General features: G+C 38.5%; 1 protein-coding gene across 1 annotated transcript in view; it reads left to right on the forward strand.

The window, feature by feature from the left end:
* LOC131063788 (uncharacterized) overlaps window positions 1-16,923 on the forward strand; it is a 32,542-nt gene extending 15,619 nt beyond the window's left edge. Inside the window, exons 3-4 of the mRNA XM_057997720.2 lie at window positions 15,666-16,082; window positions 16,425-16,923. Of these exons, the coding sequence (XP_057853703.2) occupies window positions 15,666-16,082; window positions 16,425-16,553 (546 nt within the window). The 3' untranslated portion in view covers window positions 16,554-16,923. The remainder of the gene's footprint in view (window positions 1-15,665; window positions 16,083-16,424) is intronic.
* The last annotated feature ends 1,739 nt before the right edge of the window (window positions 16,924-18,662 follow it).

Genomic DNA, 18,662 nt, shown 5'->3' on the forward strand with positions numbered 1-18,662 from the left:
GCGATTTTTCAAATTAGGTCCTAAATGCCTTGTTTTTCGACTCCAAAATCTCCTGGAAGGCGAGCTTATGTTTGTTTTGACCTAATCAAAGTCTTGCATTTCAAACTTTTATCATTTCACATGAGGAAATTAGGTGAAAATGTAAATTTTGCCTTGGAACCTTTGGAAGGGTCAGGAGCGATTTTTGCTTATTAGGTCAAAATTCACCTTAGTTTGATCGTTGACCTCCTCCAAGGCAATCTCCAGGGTTCATTTATCTCCATTACTGGGTTAGCTCATCAAAACTTTGAAGGAAATATTGCATTTTTGGGAATTTCGCTCTGGACCCTTTGGAAGGGTCAGGAGTGAAATTCCCTCCTGAGCTCAAAATTCTCATTTTGTGAAGGTCTAAATTTCTTCAAGGCATTCCAAATGGCATCTTTTACTGTAGCCCAGGCCTAGTTTCACTTGAATTTTGGAGGAAAAGGTGACTTTGATGTTTTTCGCCTTGGACCCTTTGGAAGGGTCAAGAGCGATTTTCCTTGCTTAGGCTTACTCCTCCATCATTCTGTCTTCAATCCACCTCCCAAGGCTAGGCAATGGTCTTCTTCATTCACTCAATCCAAGCTTGGTTTGTTCCTGCAAGGCAAAATAGGGGATTTTGAGATTTTCGCCCTGGACCCTTTGGAAGGGTCAGGAGCGAAAATCCTTCTCTGACCTAGAATCATCATTTTTTGGAACAAACATCCACTCAAAGGTGGTCTCAAGGGCAATTTTCAGCTTGGTTTAGCCTTGTCTTAGCACAAACTTGAAAGGAATGCACTGGTTTTGGATTTTTCGCTCTGGACCCTTTGGAAGGGTCAGGAGCGATTTTTAGGTTTTAGGGCAATTCCTTCATCCTTTCATCTTCGAATCATTTCCAAGGCATGGAACATCATGCCTCACTCCCATCCAAGTCATGAATAGCAAAATCTTGTCTTAAATTTGCAAGAAAAAAGGAGAATTTGGAAATTTCGCTCTGGACCCTCTGGAAGGGTCAGGAGTGAATTTCCCTCTTGGCTTCAAAATTTTCATTCTTTAGCAATCCGATTCCACTTCAAGGCAATTCAAAAGTCCTCTCAAACCCATGTCTAAGCTTGGTCTAGTCCAATCTTTGGAAGAAAAGATAGGTTTTAGGATTTTCGCCCTGGACCCTTTGGAAGGGTCAGGAGCAAAAATCTCTCTTAGGCTCAATTCCTTCATCCTTTCAACCTCAATCATCTTCAAAAGGCAAAAACACACTTCCTCACACCCATTCAAGCCATAAAAACCAAAAAATTGTTTTTACCTTGCAAAGATAATAGGTGTTTTTTAGGAATTTCGCTCTGGACCCTTTGGAAGGGTCAGGAGCGAAATTCTCAATCTTGACCAAAATCCTTCCTTTTTCACCTTGAAACCTCTTTGCCAAGTGGGATTTCATCTTTCATTGTGCTAGGAATAGAATTTCATGTCCAAGAAAGGCTAAAAAATGTGTTTATAAGGAATTTCGCTCTGGACCCTTTGGAAGGGTCAGGAGCGAAATTGCCTTTCTTGGCCAGAATCCTTCATTTTCCTGACTTCTAAACATGCCTAAGGGTTTGAATATGCTCATTCTTCCTTTCATGATGCCTTAGACTCCTCAATTTGACCAAACAAGGCAAGAAATATCCCTCATAGAGATTTTCGCTCTGGACCCTTTGGAAGGGTCAAGAGCAAAAATTAGGTTTTAAGCAAAATCCCTCATTTTTCAAAGTTGTAACTTCTTCAGGAGGCAAAAACAAGCTATTCTTCTTCCATTCATGTCAAAAACTTGACCTTCTTCATTGCAAAATAAGAGCCTTTTGGGAATTTCGCCTTGGACCCTTTGGAAGGGTCAGGAGCGAAAATCCTTTCTTGGCCAAAATCTTGTTCTTCAAAATCAATCAAACTCCCTCTCAAGGCAAAACATACCCATTCATCTCCCATCAAGCCAACGCCTAGCCAAAATAAGGAGGAAAACAAGAGTTATAAAGATTTTCGCTCTGGACCCTTTGGAAGGGTCAGGAGCGAAATTCCTAATCTTGGCCAAGATCCTGACTTCATTTTCACATTTCTTCATTCAAACAAGCGTTTTTTTACCTTCATTCAAGCCTGGGAATGCGTTAGTTCTAGGTTTTGGTCAAAGTAGAAAGTCCTATGGAGAATTTCACTCTGGACCTTTTGGAAGGGTTAGGAGCGAAATTCGCTTTGGACCCTTTGGAAGGGTCAGGAGTGAAATTTGACTTTTTGAACTCTCCGTCAGGATCATTTTATGGAATATAACATTTAAGTATAAGTGAATACTTTAAGTTATATTCCACATATACTTTCAGGATGTTTGAGAGTTCCAGAAGTTATATTGCAAAATCTAGTTTTGGAGGATTCTTCAGTTTTCCAGACTTTGTCAAATTTCAAGATCAGGACATTCCAGACTTAGCCAAATTTCAAGGCATTTGAAGATCAGGATGACATTCCAGACTTTATCACTCACCAGCTTGACCTAGCTTGGACCTCCAAGAATGACACTCGCTCACCAAGCAAGACACAATTAACAACAAGAGCAAAACCAGGCCCTAAGGAAGACTCTCAAGGAAACCCTAATTCTGGGACCCTGCGGACTCACCCTGGCTCAAGCAGAGCCTGCCATTCAATAATCCCCTCGACAGCACTCATCCTCCAAAGGCTAACAAACAAAACCCTAAAAGACCTAGAAAGCAAAAAAGAAGGGGTCCCCATTTGCAATGGGGCGATGTGTGAATACGTCACAACAGGGAGTCAAGGGGAAACAAATTGAGAAGAATGGAATTGAGTGAGGGAAGGCTAGCGAGGAATGAATTTCTCTCCTGACCCTTCCAAAGGGTCCAGAGCGAAATTCTTTAAATAAACTATTTTTCCCTTGTATGAGGCCAAGACTTTGATTCTTAGGGCGTGGTTGAGGATGGAATAATGTTATTTAGCCTTGCAAGATAGATTGGAGTGAAGAAGATGAAGGATCAAGCTTAAAACTTGAATTTCGCTCCTGACCCTTCCAAAGGGTCCAGAGCGAAATTCTCAAAATGTCATTTTTCCTTCAAGTTTGCGCTAGGCCAGGACGGTGATCAAGGCAAATTGGACTTAAAGATGGCCATAGGCATGTGTTTCAATAGGTTTTGAGTCCAAGAGGTAAGGATTTTGAGCTAAAGAGTGAATTTCGCTCCTGACCCTTCTAAAGGGTCGAGAGCGAAATTCCCAATTTCACCTAAATTGCTCATGATGAAGATCAGGAGATGGATTCCCAAGCCTTGGTGGAGAGAAGATTAGTGTATTCTTGCCTTGGAAGACATTTCAGAGTGGAGGAGTGATAGAACTTGAGCCTAAACTAGATTTTCACTCCTGACCCTTCCAAAGGGTCCAGAGCGAAATCCTCAAAAACTCCATTTTTCTCCAATTTTGCGTCAAGCTTGATGTTGGTTAAAGGGATCCTTAGACATGCATTTGAGCGAGTTGTGGTCACAAGTTGTGAAGATCTTGAGCCTGCAAGAATTTCGCTCCTGACCCTTCCAGAGGGTCCAGGGCGAAATCCTTTGAAACTCCTATTTTTCACCTTGTTTGAGCTAGGCAAAGGGCTAGTTGTGAGATTATGATGAAATGAGGTCTAAATTGGCCAGGAATGCAAATTTCACTCCTGACCTTTCCAGAGGGTCCAGGGCGAAAATCCCAAATAGGTCCTGTCCTTGGCCAAGGTCCAGGGCGAAATTTTATGGGGCCTGTCCCTAGGAAGGATTTCAAGAGAGCTTCATTTTGATGTCTTCTTGTTGATGATTTAAGGTAGAAAATGCTATGTTAAGATGAATTTATTATGTGTCCTCAATCATCTTTTGGTTTGTTTTGCAGATGAAAGAAGATTAGGCCAGGACAAGGACGACCTCCTCCAACCCATCATCATCAAGGACATTCCAAAAGCACAAAGATGGACTCAAGATGCTTTGAAGCATTGGAAGACTAGGGGCGTTCAAGGAATTCAAGTTAGCCTCAAGACCTCATTCTACTACAAGATGACAAAGAAAGGCTTCGCCAGCACTTCAAGGCAAGGTATGCTACCGGAGAAGGAAGACTTGACGTTAAGGAAGCCTAGTCAAGCAGAGGAGGTACATCATTCATCAAATTGAGATAGAAAAGAGATCAACCAAGACACAGACGTCAGACAAGGTGGCATCCAAGTCATTGCTCCTCCAGTTGGATTGGTCCACCTCAGCATGACAAGATTCAATGTACCTAATTTACCGGAGGTGGCACAAAATCCGATGTACCTACCTCTGCTTCCTATTGGTCCTCACCCTTGGAATGTAATTTTCTCATTGGCTAGAGGAAGTTTGTTGTAACAAACCCTAATTAGGGTTTTTATCTTGTAATCCTAGCCATTGATTCTAAATCAATCAGACCCGTCTGTTTGTAAAGGGCTCCCTATATAAAGCCTTGGCTCCTCATTTGTAAAGGTTAATAGTTGGCTAATAGTTAAAAGTTGGCTAATAGTTAAAATTCGGTGAATAGTTAGAAATAGTGAATAGTCAGCTGATAGAATAGCAATTAGAGTAGATTAGGAGGATAAGGCAAGAAATTGTTGCCATTGATTGTAAATAAACTCCATTTTCATTGAAGTTATGGTGAAGTGTGTTGTTTCTTTGCAATATGCATGGTCTCTTGTTGAATCTTCATTTTAGATGATAGATAATTAAATTGAATGAAATAAGTTATTGAATGTACTCGCGTGCAATCCACCTAGTCCAAACCACTAGCCTTTTGCTGACTGTAAATGCGCCTTGCGTGGTCAACTGGCATAGAACGAGCTTAATCCCGAGTCGTAACACCTTTGTTGTTCATGCATTATCTTGAATGGTGATCAATATCTGATGGTGTACGATTTGAACATATTTGAAACATCCTTTAGAAGATCGCACTGAGTTGATGTTGAATTGTTCAACTTGATGGTGAGACCCAGCCCAATAGGACCCCACCTAGTCATTCATCCATCTTCTCGCATTCTAGGTCTTAGAGTAGACATCCTGAACCCTGTATCTTTTGCCATTTCTTTATCTACCAGTTAGTAAATAGGACTTGTGATTCCAGCAAATCAGACGTTCAGGTTGTCGAAAGTAAGTCCCCTTGTGATTCCAACAAAATCACATCGTATCGCAAAGAGCTTATCCACACTTAGAGACCCTACATACAAGAACCTCGGAGTTACTCCGATTGATCCTTCGGCGAGATCTTCAGCAGTCGGGAAACTTTGTTCAAGAGAAGAGGATAAGGTACCTTTAGGTATTTTATTCTGTGTTTGGTCGTGTACAAAAGACACGTCAACACATCCCAGTCACTATCTCTACCAATCGGAGAAGTTCCACATCAGTATGTCTAGATGCAATGTACTTGACTAAATAGTAATGACACAAACTCTGAGGCACCTACCCTTGTTTTCTATTGGTCATACCAATGTGTTGTAATTGTTTCATTGGCCGAATTGAGTTTGTTGTAACAAACCCTAATTAGGGTTTTCATTGTAAAATCTTGGCCATTGATCTCAAATTGATTTGAGTCGTTGAATTGTATTGAGAGTACTATAAAAGGCTCAAGTCTCTCATTTGTAAAGGTTAATAGTGAGTAGTGAATAGTTAGTAGCAGAGAAATAGAGAAGAATAGAATAGCAATTAGAATAGAAGTTAGAGTAGATTAGAAGGAAGAATTGTTGTTATGACTTGTAAATGAGAACTCTTTTCATTGAAGTCGTGATGAAATTTGTTATTTCAACAAGCCTCATGGTTCTACTTCTCAATTAATTTTTCATGATAATTAGATTGAATGGAAGGATTTGTTGAATGCATTTGTATGGGATTCATTTAGTCCATACCACTAGCCTCTTGCTGATTGTAAGTGTGCCTTGTGTGGTCAACTAGAGTGATGTGAGCTTAAATTCAAATTGTTATGCAACTATTGTTTATGCATTAACTTGAATGGTGATCAATGTTCAATGGTAATGATTTGAACATCTTTGAAATGTCCTTAGAAGATGGCACTGAACTTGTGTCAAATTGTTCAGTTTGATGGTGAGACCTTACCCAGTAGGATCCCATCTAATCATTCACTCATCTTCTTTCATTCTATGTCTTAAAATAGGCTTTTTCAATCCTTCATCTTTTGATCTTTTTTCAGCTCAAGCTAGTCTAGGACAAAGGTGTATCACAAGATTGCAACATCAGATGATCTAAGTTCCAGCGATTCAAGTGTTCGACAATTCAACGTAAGTGTCCTTGTGATACCGGCAATCACATCAACCAACAGAGCTTATCCACACGTAGTGACCCTACATTCATGAACCATGGAGTCTTCTCAAGTGATCCTTAAGCTAATCTTCAACATTTGAGAGATTTTGTTCAAGAGAGGATAAAATATTTCTGGGTATTTTATTCTGTGTTCGCATGTGCATAAAAAACACATCAACAGGACCATGGAAGCCATATCTCATCAATCTTTCTCCAGTCAAAATCCTATTCTTGGTTGCTAACCATGAGAAAGATCCCACTTTAGGAAGGTAAAATCTATTCCAACACAACTGTCCAACCCCTTCCTTATCATCTACTGCTCCCTCAACCAGCTTGTACCCAATCTTAACATTATATTCCCCTCTTTTGGACTTGCACCAAATCAATTCATCCTTCGCTCCAGTCAGCACAAATTGCCGACTTTCTAAAATAGTCCTTAGAGCTTGACTATCATCTGGCGATAAATCCAGCTCAATACCATCCTTCCATCTCCGTTTGACCTCCCCTTCTACTTCTTCTTTAATGATGAAGTCCTTCACCTTCATCCCCCATCCAGATTTGGTGATTCACCAAAGATCTTCCCTATCGTTGCCTTCAACAAGTGCCAAATAACCTTCCAAGGAGTCAAGCCATAGGTTTGCACTCGAACCATCACCCATTTTCCAAGAGAGGTGATCCAGAATTTGAATAACATGTCTACAATCCAACAAAATGCTCCATATAGAAGAACCTCTAGGTGGATCATGAATAGTTAGGATCCTATTTTCTTCCAAGGAGTCTAGGTACTTATGCCTAAGAATCTTTGCCCATTTTTTGTTGCATTTCTTACACAAACTCCAAACCAACTTTGCACCCATAGCCTCATTCGTCATGTTCCAATTCCGTAGTCTAGCTCCACCCGAAGTCTTTGGTAGACAGACCTTCTCCCATGCAAGTAAAGGGATTTTGTCCTGCTCCTGTCCTCCATTCCAAAAAATTTCCTCATTTTTTGTTCTACCAATTTGATGATCTTAGTAGGTAATTTCATGCACATCATTGAATAAAGTGGTATAGCAGATATCACCGATTTGAGCATAATCGATCTGCTTGCAAAAGAAAGCCCTCTGCTTTTCCAGCCCTCTAATTTTCCACAACACGCATCCACCAACCTATTCCATAGAGCAACTCGATTTGCCCCAGCGAAAAGTAGTAAACCCAAGAATTTACCAGGCAGTCTACTCGATATTATTCTTAGAATTCTACAAATATCCCTCTGCTTATTTAGATCAGTGTAAAAGAAAAAGGCCTCCAATTTATGCCAATTGACCAATTGTCCGGAGAACTCATAGCCTCTCCTATGAGTAGAGTATCATCCGCAAATTGCTGATGGGTGACTGCCACTGTGCCCCGTGCAACACATATGCCCTTCCATTGACCCTCCATTCTACGTTTCTCAATCAATCTCCCCAAAAACTCAGCCATAATGATTAACAAAGAAGGTGAGAGGGGATCACCCTGTCGTATTCCTCTCGTGGAGTTGAAAAATCCTTGAGGAATTTCGTTGACCAACATAGAGAACTTGATTGTGGATAGACATCTTTTGATCCAGCCTATCCACGTACCCTCAAACCCAAAGCACCTTAAAATCCTGGAAAAGGAAATTCCAATCGACATGATCATAAGCTTTCCTGATGTCCAACTTGACCATCATTCGATCCGTTTTTGCCCTCTTGATTGTGTGTATAGCCTCATGTGCAATGACAATCCCTTCCATAATCGATCGCCCTGGGACAAAACCACTTTGCTCTTCCGAGATAATAGACGGCAATAAAGGCTTCAATCTGTTTGCAATAATCTTCGAGATAATTTTATAGGAGACATTGCACAAGGAAATGGGCCAAAAATCATCAAAGGTTGAGACATTTTCCTTTTTCAGGATCAAAGCAATGAAAGCGTTGTTGAAATCTCTACTCATATAGGAGTTCAATCTCGATTCCTCCACCACTTCGAGCAAATCAATTTTAACAATATCCCAGGCCTTCGGATAGAACCCAATAGGAAAACCATCCGGACCAAGAGCCTTATCATTGCCCTAACCAGAAGTGGCCGCCTTCAGTTCCTCCATAGTAACGGGCTTCATCAAACCAGCTTTCTGTTTTGGAGAAATGTTCGTCAGAATGAGCTCTTCAATAACCCCAAGATTCAAAATTTGGTAAAGAAGAAAAGTGACGAACAACTTCCTCATTTATATCTTCCCTATTGGTTAGTAGATTCCCGTTGCCATCTTTGATCTCCAATATTTAATTCCTGAATCTAATTGCCCTCACTGAAGCGTGGAAAACTTTAGTGTTACTGTCCCCAGCCTTAAATCATCCTTCTCTTGACTTTTGTCTCCAAAATTGTTCTTCTCTAGCCAAGATCTCCTTATACTCCTTCATGAGTGCTTTCTCTTGCAAAAAATCAACATCTCGCATCCCATGTTGGATAACCGAGACATGCAACCTCTCCAACTTAGTCTCAATTCTTTCTTTCTCAACAAAAATGTTCTTGAAATGACATCTGTTCCACCTCTTGAGATTCTCTTTGATAATTTGAATTTTTTGAAAACACAAAAAGCACGAGCCCCCTCCACTCTTGGGGCCCGATTCCACCAAATAGCAATCAGATTCAGAAGGTTCGGGTCTCTCAACCACATCATTTCAAACTTGAAAGGGGAATGAATTGGGACACTATCAACTTGAATGTGCAGAGAAATAAGATAATGATATTATTCCGAGTGAGGTAAGATGAAAGATTCAAAAATGAAGGGACAAAGCTCCCAATTCCCAGCCAAAAAAAAGTGATCTGATCTCTCAACAATATTGGAGAAACCAAACCTTCTATTGGTCCATCTAAAGCAGCCCTTCTTGGGAACAATCTCCTCCATCTTGTTACTAAAAATGAAGTTTTGGAAATCAACCTGTATCTGATGAATACCCCCAACACCTCCAGCTTTCTCCGCAGCACATCTAGTAGCATTAAAATCCCCCCAACACGATGAGAGACTCACGTAGCCTCTGCATTTCAATGGAAATAGTATCCCAAAGAGCTCTTTTATGAGTAGTACTCACTGGGCCATACACATTAATACAAAAGAACTCCACCTTATTGTCCACCCCTTGAAATTTAATGAGCCACTGATTAGCACTATGTCCAACCTCAAACACTATACCACTAGCAGGATTCCAAATACAAGCTAAACCTCCAGAAGTGCCCGTTGATTCTATACATAGGCCATTCCACTTCTTCCATTTCCTAATCAAAATCTCAAACTCTGCTTTCTGCAGCTTGGTTTCTTGTAGCAAAATGATATCCGGGCGTTCATGATCAAGGCATTGCTCGATCAGACGCTGTTTGTTAGAGGCATTGCAGCCTCTGACATTCCATGATAGGACCTTCATTGCTCCTCTGGAAGGGTAATGCCCTTCCCGGAACACAACTTTCTTTGTCCCTTGGCGCTACCAGCCATCTCCAGTTTTACCGTATTGGATACCCCACCCCTCCTTTTTTCCCCTATCAAAGGCTTCTGAATCTTAGAACAAGTTTGGCTCACTGTTCTCTTTTCCAAAACATCCTCATCATCAAGATCAGCATTGAATTCCCCGTCTGACAGCGAAAACTCCTTTTGCCGTGGATCCTCCATGAAGCCCACATTTCTATCCAGCTCACTAGGCTTGATATGTGCTTTGAGGGTAGAGGTCCCTTGGTCCACTCCATCCATCTCCTACATCATATGTTCACTTCCCCCATATGTAGAAATAAAACCGCATTCCTGAACTTTGATATCAGGCTCCTGAAAAAGAACTCGACAAATTTCTTCTTCTGCCATGGGTGGTGAATCATAGGCAAATTGGATTCTGACATCCTCCGAGAAAGACCTTCTCAACTGAGAGGTTTCTGCACAAATATTGCTCGCTGCTTTCACTTGCTCAGGGGTGCTCTTGGTTGGAGATAAAAGAACATCCATATCCTTCATTTGTTCCTAAAATGTACGTTTGTCATTTGGACCCTCCTCATCCTCTGAAATTAATCTTGACCCACTTGCAATCTCTTGTTCCTTAGTTGGCTCTTCCTTCGAAACATTTGGCACATTCCCCCCATTTACTATTACAGACTTGCCAATATTCCTTGCATTAGGGGACTGCACTTGATGATGTCCCTGGTTCACACCTGGGAAAGGACCACCCCCAAGTGGACACTCTTCACCCTGGACATGGATATATCGATCCTGCCTATAAATCCGTGAATCATTAGTATCCCGAACCCTCTCTTTCTCAGCCTCCTGGGTCGCCTCACCATTCTTCCCTGCCATCTCAGTAACCTGATTAAGATAAGCCTCAATAACTCCGAGCTTCCCCTTCCCATCTCTATAGCATTCCAAATAAATAATGCCCAAATGCCTTACAAATGCTGCATCTATCAACATGTTCTTCCACCTCGATGGATTGCTTCCGAACCCCAGTATTGGTGCAAAGTTCAATCTCCTTAGGAAGCAGATCCGCCATGTTCCTACTCACACAAATTCTTGAATACATGCTAAAATCCTTGCTTTCAACCCCTTCCCCCGCCCGAACAAATTTTCCTAATTTATTACCAATAGCTAGCTTGCAAGGCATCCATGTCCCAGATTTCAAATGGTAGGTTATATAATCTAATCTATACGGGAACTTCTTTGATCGTCGCCTATAGAGGATAGAAGTTCGGTTCCTAGTCCTTGATGCAGAAATCCACACTGCTCATGTATGGACCATTCTGCATGATCCATTCTTTTTCATGTGCCGTCTCACAAATTACTAGGTAAAAGGCGTTTGGTAAGGTTTTTATTTCAACCTTGCATTGCCAGTTTTGGGAACGCCACTGTTTGATTCTTCCCAACGCCGGCCAATCTTCGACCCATTTGAGAAAGAAAGCTTTTTCTTTTAACTAGTTGACAACATCATTCCAGCCCGAATGGTCGATAACAATTGAAATAGGGTTATTCAAGAGTGGTTGAATCATACATTTGTCGTGGCTTCCTTTACCGCCTTGTCTTTTGGGATCCACATCTTCTTTTCCACCTTCCAATCCCCTTTGCGATGAGCCCGCAATCTTGAATAGCTGAAACCCTTCCTCTCCTGGCGAGCCATTTGCTGTTCATGGTGATGCCCATCAAAAGAAGAAAACCCTTCAAATCTTCGTGAATAGTTTCCCTGATTCCGACCCTCCCAAGTCCAATGTTGGAGGTCGCCAAGCACTAGGCTGGTATCTCTGAATCCTTGGCAAGGCATTCGTCTGGCGTCCATGGCCGCCACGTCCCTTCGAAAACCCTAGACTCTCCCCGCCCTGCTTCATGAGTAAAGTATTTACTTATTTCCTATTTTTTACAATATGATAATTTGTAATGTCCCACTTTGAAATAGAATTTAATGGTAAATATTTATAATAAAATTAAAATTTAAAAGAATAAAAATAAAATTAAAATGAAAATATAAAAGAATATAATTAAATAAAATTAAAAATTTAATTAAATTAATGAACGGACAAAAGACTTGAAATGATAAGTTGTGACTCTCCCAAATATGAGGTATAAAAGGGAAAGAGAGCCTCATTTGGGAGGGGATAATTTGGGGAATTAGAAGTGCAGAACCGACTTCAATAAGAAATGCAGATCTGAGTGTGAAAGGTTGTGTCCCTTTCAAAGGGCAGAAATAATGAAGAGTTGCAATCTTTCAAAGAGTGCTAATGGTGAAAGAGTATGTTTCTTGCCAAAGGGCATACATGATGAAGAGGTGTGACCTCTCCCTCACGTTGCGAGATATAATGGTAAGGAAGGAGGAAATAAAGGGATATGTCAGCAGTCCCAGGGTTTGGGCAATATGTGCTGAGGAAGATATTCAGACTGCCAGCAAGATAGGAAGGGAAAAGTAAGGGACAGTGACAGGTACATTAAAATTCAATACGTACATTAATGAATATAAACCTTTGTGGATAATCTTAACCAAATTGATGACCATTAATATGATATAAAATTGAAAAGGAAGATAATATATAATTATTCGAATAGCATTGAAATGACTACACACAACATCACTGTTAGACATAATACATATACATATATCTGTTAATAAATCCAGAAGGAATAAGGCAAGTCAAATTCAGTTTGCATAAATTATAATACTGTATATTCGTACAGTGCTAATATGGTAAGAAGTAGCCATGACAGATAATGAATAATTCTGATACAAAGTAGTACTAACAGAAAGCATGGGACACTTATGTAATAGAATTGTAGTAACTATATGTCAAGTATAAATAATTATCATAATGGGTTGAATTGAATAATAAGTATAACTTCATTAGAATATCACAACTGGTTCATTGTACACGAGGGACCCTCTCTTAAGTAGGCCACTCCATAGTGGATGCCTAACACCTGCCACATGGAGCCAAGAGGGGTGTAGCATCCGCTCTTGGGCTTAAGAGGGAAGGTGGTTGTGATGAGGGGGAACGGCGATAGGACACCTCACTGGGTATGCCACTCCATGGTGGATGCTTAACACCTGCCACATGGAGCAAGAGGGATTTAGCATCTGCTCTTGGGCCTAGGGTGGAGGGTCTCTTGGACACCCTATCCAACCTGTTAATGTAATAGCGTCAGTCGGAATTCCTCTATACTGACATAGACAACTAAATTGTCTAATTGGCCTAATCGGCCTTAGACAATTCAGTCATATAAATTTGTTTATATTAATGCTAAATCAATTTTATTATCAAACATTGATTAAGACGTGTTGACACAAAATCGATTTATTATTATATTATAATCATGTCTCTTTGGATTGAATCGGTCCTATTAAAGACGTGTTTATTATGATAACAAAAAGACGTGACTGTTAATGAAGGAACTGACTTTAGAGATAAGTCATGTTGGTTGGCTAGGTGTATATAGTATATACTATATAGCTTCATTCTCCTCATCACATTCAGCATACATCGAATTGAAGACACAAGCAGATCACATATTATCCAGCAGATCGTGTTCCTTGTTCTGCGAATCTACCATCATCTTCAGCAGTTTGCATTATACATACAGCAATCAGATTGGGTTCCTTCTTGTGACGTGATATATCTATCTCCAGCAGATCATACATTCATATAGCAGTGATATCATAGTCAGCAAGTGGATTGCACTCATAGCAGATCGAACTCATAGCAGATCGACCTTATTCCTTGTAGTTTGAACTGTGTTGATACTAGCTTCAAGGAGTGAAGCTAATACATTGTAAAAGACATCTTGAATATCAATAAAACAATAAGGAACTTCTTTACTGGGTTTTCACCTTCAAGAGGAAGGTTTCCCAGGGTAATTTTGTGTAATTGCATTAAATTTTTTTTGTCTACATAATCTGATCACCTAAACTTAACACAACCAGCCTAAGAAATTGGATTATAAAGAATGGCAACTAACCTAAAATCTGATTTTATCTAGCAAATATAATACTAATGGTAATTAATACATTAAAAGTTTATATCACTCAATCTAATTTATTAGCATATGTTTTCAGTTTATAAGTATTACTTCATATATGCTCTCTAATTTTGTGTTGCAGGAAAACAGTATACGAAGGTACTTCCATAAACTTAATTAACTATTTTAGATTTGGGCAAATTTAGGCAAATTTAGAGTATAACTAATTAGGGGACATTACATAATTTGTGAGCAAATGATTCATACTGAGGAGTGAGGAGTTTTAAAGTCAAGGAACTTGAAGACACATTCTTTCTACTGTTACCCTTCTTTTTTTGTTTGACTTGGATGAAACCATGGTTACCAAATCCATTTTGCTCCAGGATTTTTGGACCAGCCAGATTTGTCCAATTTGGCATTTTTCAATTGCTATAGAATTCTTACTGATTTTTTTTTGTTTGACCTAATTTGAAACTTTTTTGACCTTCTAAATGAATTGAAAATTTTGAACCATGGTAACCATGGGTGAAACTGCCATAGAAACCATGGCATAATTGCCACAACGTATATGCATCTACTGCTACACATGGCCAACTTTCACAACACATGTACAACCACCATAATAGTATTTAGTGGTTTTGTCATTGTTTGAAATGCCATTAGATTCTTGGCAGTAACAACCATAGTTTAAAAACTCAAACTCAAGAAAAATGCGACAGTCCAAAATTTTGATTTGGACTCCAAATCAGAAAAAAAACAATACATATATTCATAAAATACATTTTAATAAAAGGAAAACTATTGATTTTATTATTTAGAGAATCTTAGGTAGTTTTTATATCATTTTTATACCAAAAGGGAGTTTAGAGTGTCAAGATTTTTACGTTTGTTTGAGTCCAAGCCCAAATTCTACCAAATCTATGCCAAGTGCGAGTCTGTTAAGATTGCTCCTGTAAGTTTCAGCAGTTAAAAAATGGCATGGTCCTGGTGCCAGAATTCAATTTATACCTATTAGCCTAATGATATTTACATAATTACCTACTGAATATGCATGGTTCATCCATTTGATGATAGGCATCCTAGAACACATCCAATTATCTCTAATGTCAGGAGTCTTTCAATGCCAAGCAAGTATTCTCATCTGCCAATACCACAAGAGTGTGAAATATCTTGTGAAGCATTTTTTTGAACTGGGGATCTATATACGTTGACTACCTAATTATCCTATTTGATCTATATTGTTCAGTTTTACTGAATTATGGTAGTGTGCCTCTTCCCAATTTGAAGTTTATTAACTATTTATGTTATTAAATAGTCCATACCGTTTTACCATGCACCAATTTGTCTTAAGTTCTCTCCTTTGTATATTGAGAGATATCTTATTTAGCATGGCTAAGTATTTTATGTTGCGCATCAAAATGCATAAGGTTTCTTGCAGGTTGAAATTATTAATAATTTGATAATAAGAGTCGATAATTGTGAGCTGTGAACTTTTCCATAATTGTAGAAGTTCATAGATGACAGTTGTCAATTGTAGGGCATACGAAACTTCAATTCATCAAAATTTAAAATAAATGTTTGTTGAGTTAAAGATGTACAATAAAGATTTAATTTCTGATTTCAGGGGATGTTGAAATTTGCCTCTCATGTTATTTCATTAGTTCATATGTTTCAGCCTTTGTGTATTTACACTCTGTTACATTTTGAAGCTGTCCTTTGGAGTTTGATTTCAAAATGGAAGAAATTTCTTTTGTAGCACATCACCTTAAGAGGTAGATCTGGACAAATATCTACATGTGGGATGGTTCCATATATCTGAGAATGACTTTGGTATCATTCCAATATACTTAAGGGCATGTATCTAAGCAATAAATGTTCTACACATGCAGGTGTCCTTGATAATTCTCCAAAACTACGAATCTCCTACCAGTGCTTGTGTAGCCTATGAAGTTCTCAATTTCATCAGATCAAAAACTTCCAAGCTTTCATCGTCTCTCACAGTCATATTTCCTTGTCTTACAGTTGTTCGAAACTCCTCTCAAAACCTAAGAAGTTTATGCATAGAAGATTTGGAACAATCTCTATATGCAGCTGAAATCAATGAAGCATCTGATTTCTCAAAGGCTATAGTGAAGGGTCTTAAAATATTGCCACCAACAGCACAAATATGTGATGAGTTTTTGGCTTGCATGCTGCATTTTGCTCGTGTTTTATTGCTGCCAGCACTTTTGCTGCTAGCTCCAACAACCAGAATCAGCCGTTCAGATAGCAAGGGAGCTCACTTTCAACAGGCACATGAAACACAGGTAAGCTTCAGCTGCCTTACTCATATATTAAAAAACTATTATTTAAATTTCTGGTTTTAAATTTGAACCCATTAGTTTGTGAGCCTGCTTCTAGATGTAGCAGATTATTTTTGTGTTGAGAGCCTTTTGTGTATTGCACCATAATTCTGCATCCAATTTTAGTATATTGTATTATACAGTAATTGATCTCATTAAATGAATATTTTCTAGACAAAAGGTATATTACTATTGTAACAGTAAACGTTTACATAAGATATCCTTGAGCGAAACATATCCAATTGTTTATCAGATATAATCAAATAATTCCATATGAACTAATCCGAAAATTCACTTCTGGTTTAGATGCTTTGCAAGCTTGGGGATCTTTTGGCAAATCATATGGGTCTTACATTCTCAAAGGATTTGTTGGAGAATATTGCTATTGAGATCGAGATGGACGCAGAAGATGACTGGCGTAGATTGTATGGTTGATAGATAATCTTTGTTCCTATGCTCAATTTTATCCAGTATGATCAATGTTTTAAGCTCAGGCTAAATGATGTTTAGATTCAGGTCTACAATTAATCTCAAGTTACTTATTTTCCTTGAAATCTTTGATTTGAACCAAAACAGAATTAGTTTTTTTAAACAATCTCTCTATTGATGGCAAAAGCTGTATGTGAAAATTGGGACGTGTTATTTATATGGATTGAATTTTTCACGAGAAGACATACACAAAAGACTTGTGATTTAATACTAAGTCCTCTGACCATCAGTTTTAGGGGTTAGTCCTCAGATTTGGGGTTCCAGTTGCAACTCTAATTTAACATTTTTGTTTCTCTGTTAAATAATTTTCATCTTACCAGTGTTGTAATAATTTGTTGGGAATAGCTTCAATATGTGGTGATTAGTGATATTTTGTCAGGTGGCACATTAGCTTTGATATGTTAATCCTTCACTTAAAAGAAAAATGTTTTGGCCATCATGGCACCATTGACATACTGTAGAGTTATACATTTTGTACAAATGTTATATCTTTAGCAAGGAAATTCTGCATATTATTGCATTACACCTTCCAAAAATGTCTCCAAGAATAAAGCAACATTATAGGACTATAATCAAACCATCAGACCTTAGAAATAGCAGATCGATTTCTTAAATCAAAGATGATATGGAGCCTACCTTACTACTTGAGTGATCCTTGACGGGTATTGTAAGATTGTTTGATTGGTTGGAAAATTAAGAGTTATGGGCTCAATATCGGTACAGCGTGTTCTTTCATTTTGACACTCCAATGGGTGCATTTAATGATGTGCATATTTTTTTTACTAAGATTTGGGCTTTAATTATATGATTTATTCAAAAAAGATTTATAAAATGCAATTGTTCTCATATGATTGCTGTTGTTACGCTTTATTATTTTCCCTTGAAGCTTCAACCATGGATATAATTATGAAATAGTTGCTTGATTGTTACAATTTGTGCAAACACAGTGAAATATATTAACTAGCACTTGCATTGTTCAAACGTGCAATGGTTATGTCCATAGGCAATTTGATATGTAGCAATATACTGATATAGCAATTTGTAAATTTTATCTATCCTTGTTTGTTCTCTATATGTGCTTGCTACAACCTGTTGATGTGTGTTTATGCACATAACATTTCAGAATAAAATACCAAAGTAATTTACCCTCTTTTGAACAAAATCATCTCAGATGCTAAGGGTAAGATCAACTAAAATGATTCCAAAGTTTCGACATGTCAGGTTTTTACGAGTGGGTAACTCAATGGTCGATGTGAATTGCTGTGTTCACTTGGGGACTTACAAAAATGTTAGGATTATCTTCTTCGATCATGAAATATGCGGAATAGGTATGCTGACAACTTAGGATTTAGCAATGTAGTTCTGGACTTAATTCTTACAAAAAAATGGGCAAAAAGAATAAGGTTCAGGAAATCTATTCTAGGCTTATGAATCTAGGAAATGATGAACAAGTTTAGTGGAATCAAACTAGGCAAGGTTTCACAAACAGGTTTTGACACAAGCTTAGTGCAATCGTCTAAGGTATACTCGAGGATTTTCACCATCAAACATTGAAACCATCCAAGTTTATGCTTGTCAAGGGACGTGTAATAGTTGAAGTTAAGCTTACTCAATTTTCCAGTTGACCACACAAGACTCACTTTCCAGCGGCAAGAGGCTAGTGGTATGGATTAAGGATTCCACACAAATATATTCAATAAATCTTTCACTCGATCTAATAAGCATGAAAACAAATTCTAATATAAAATTCTAATCTAGCTTGAAGGAATTGAGAACCATGAATGCAAAGACAACATTTGAAGATCAAAATCACCAACAATTGAACAATGATTTAGATTCAAATAGTTGCAGCATATGCCAACAATTCTACAAAAATTCTACAAAAATTTTCTCTTACAAATGAGAGACAAGGAGGTATATATAGACTCTCTTAAAAAAATGGATGGCCAAGATTGATTCAAGATCAACGACCAACATTATGTCAACAAAACCCTATGAAAAGATACCTAGTCATCAAATAGGGAATCTTCTAGCACATTCCTTCTTGCATCTCTC

This window comes from Cryptomeria japonica, chromosome 1, assembly GCF_030272615.1.
Source record: "Cryptomeria japonica chromosome 1, Sugi_1.0, whole genome shotgun sequence".
Taxonomy (NCBI): Eukaryota; Viridiplantae; Streptophyta; class Pinopsida; order Cupressales; family Cupressaceae; genus Cryptomeria; species Cryptomeria japonica.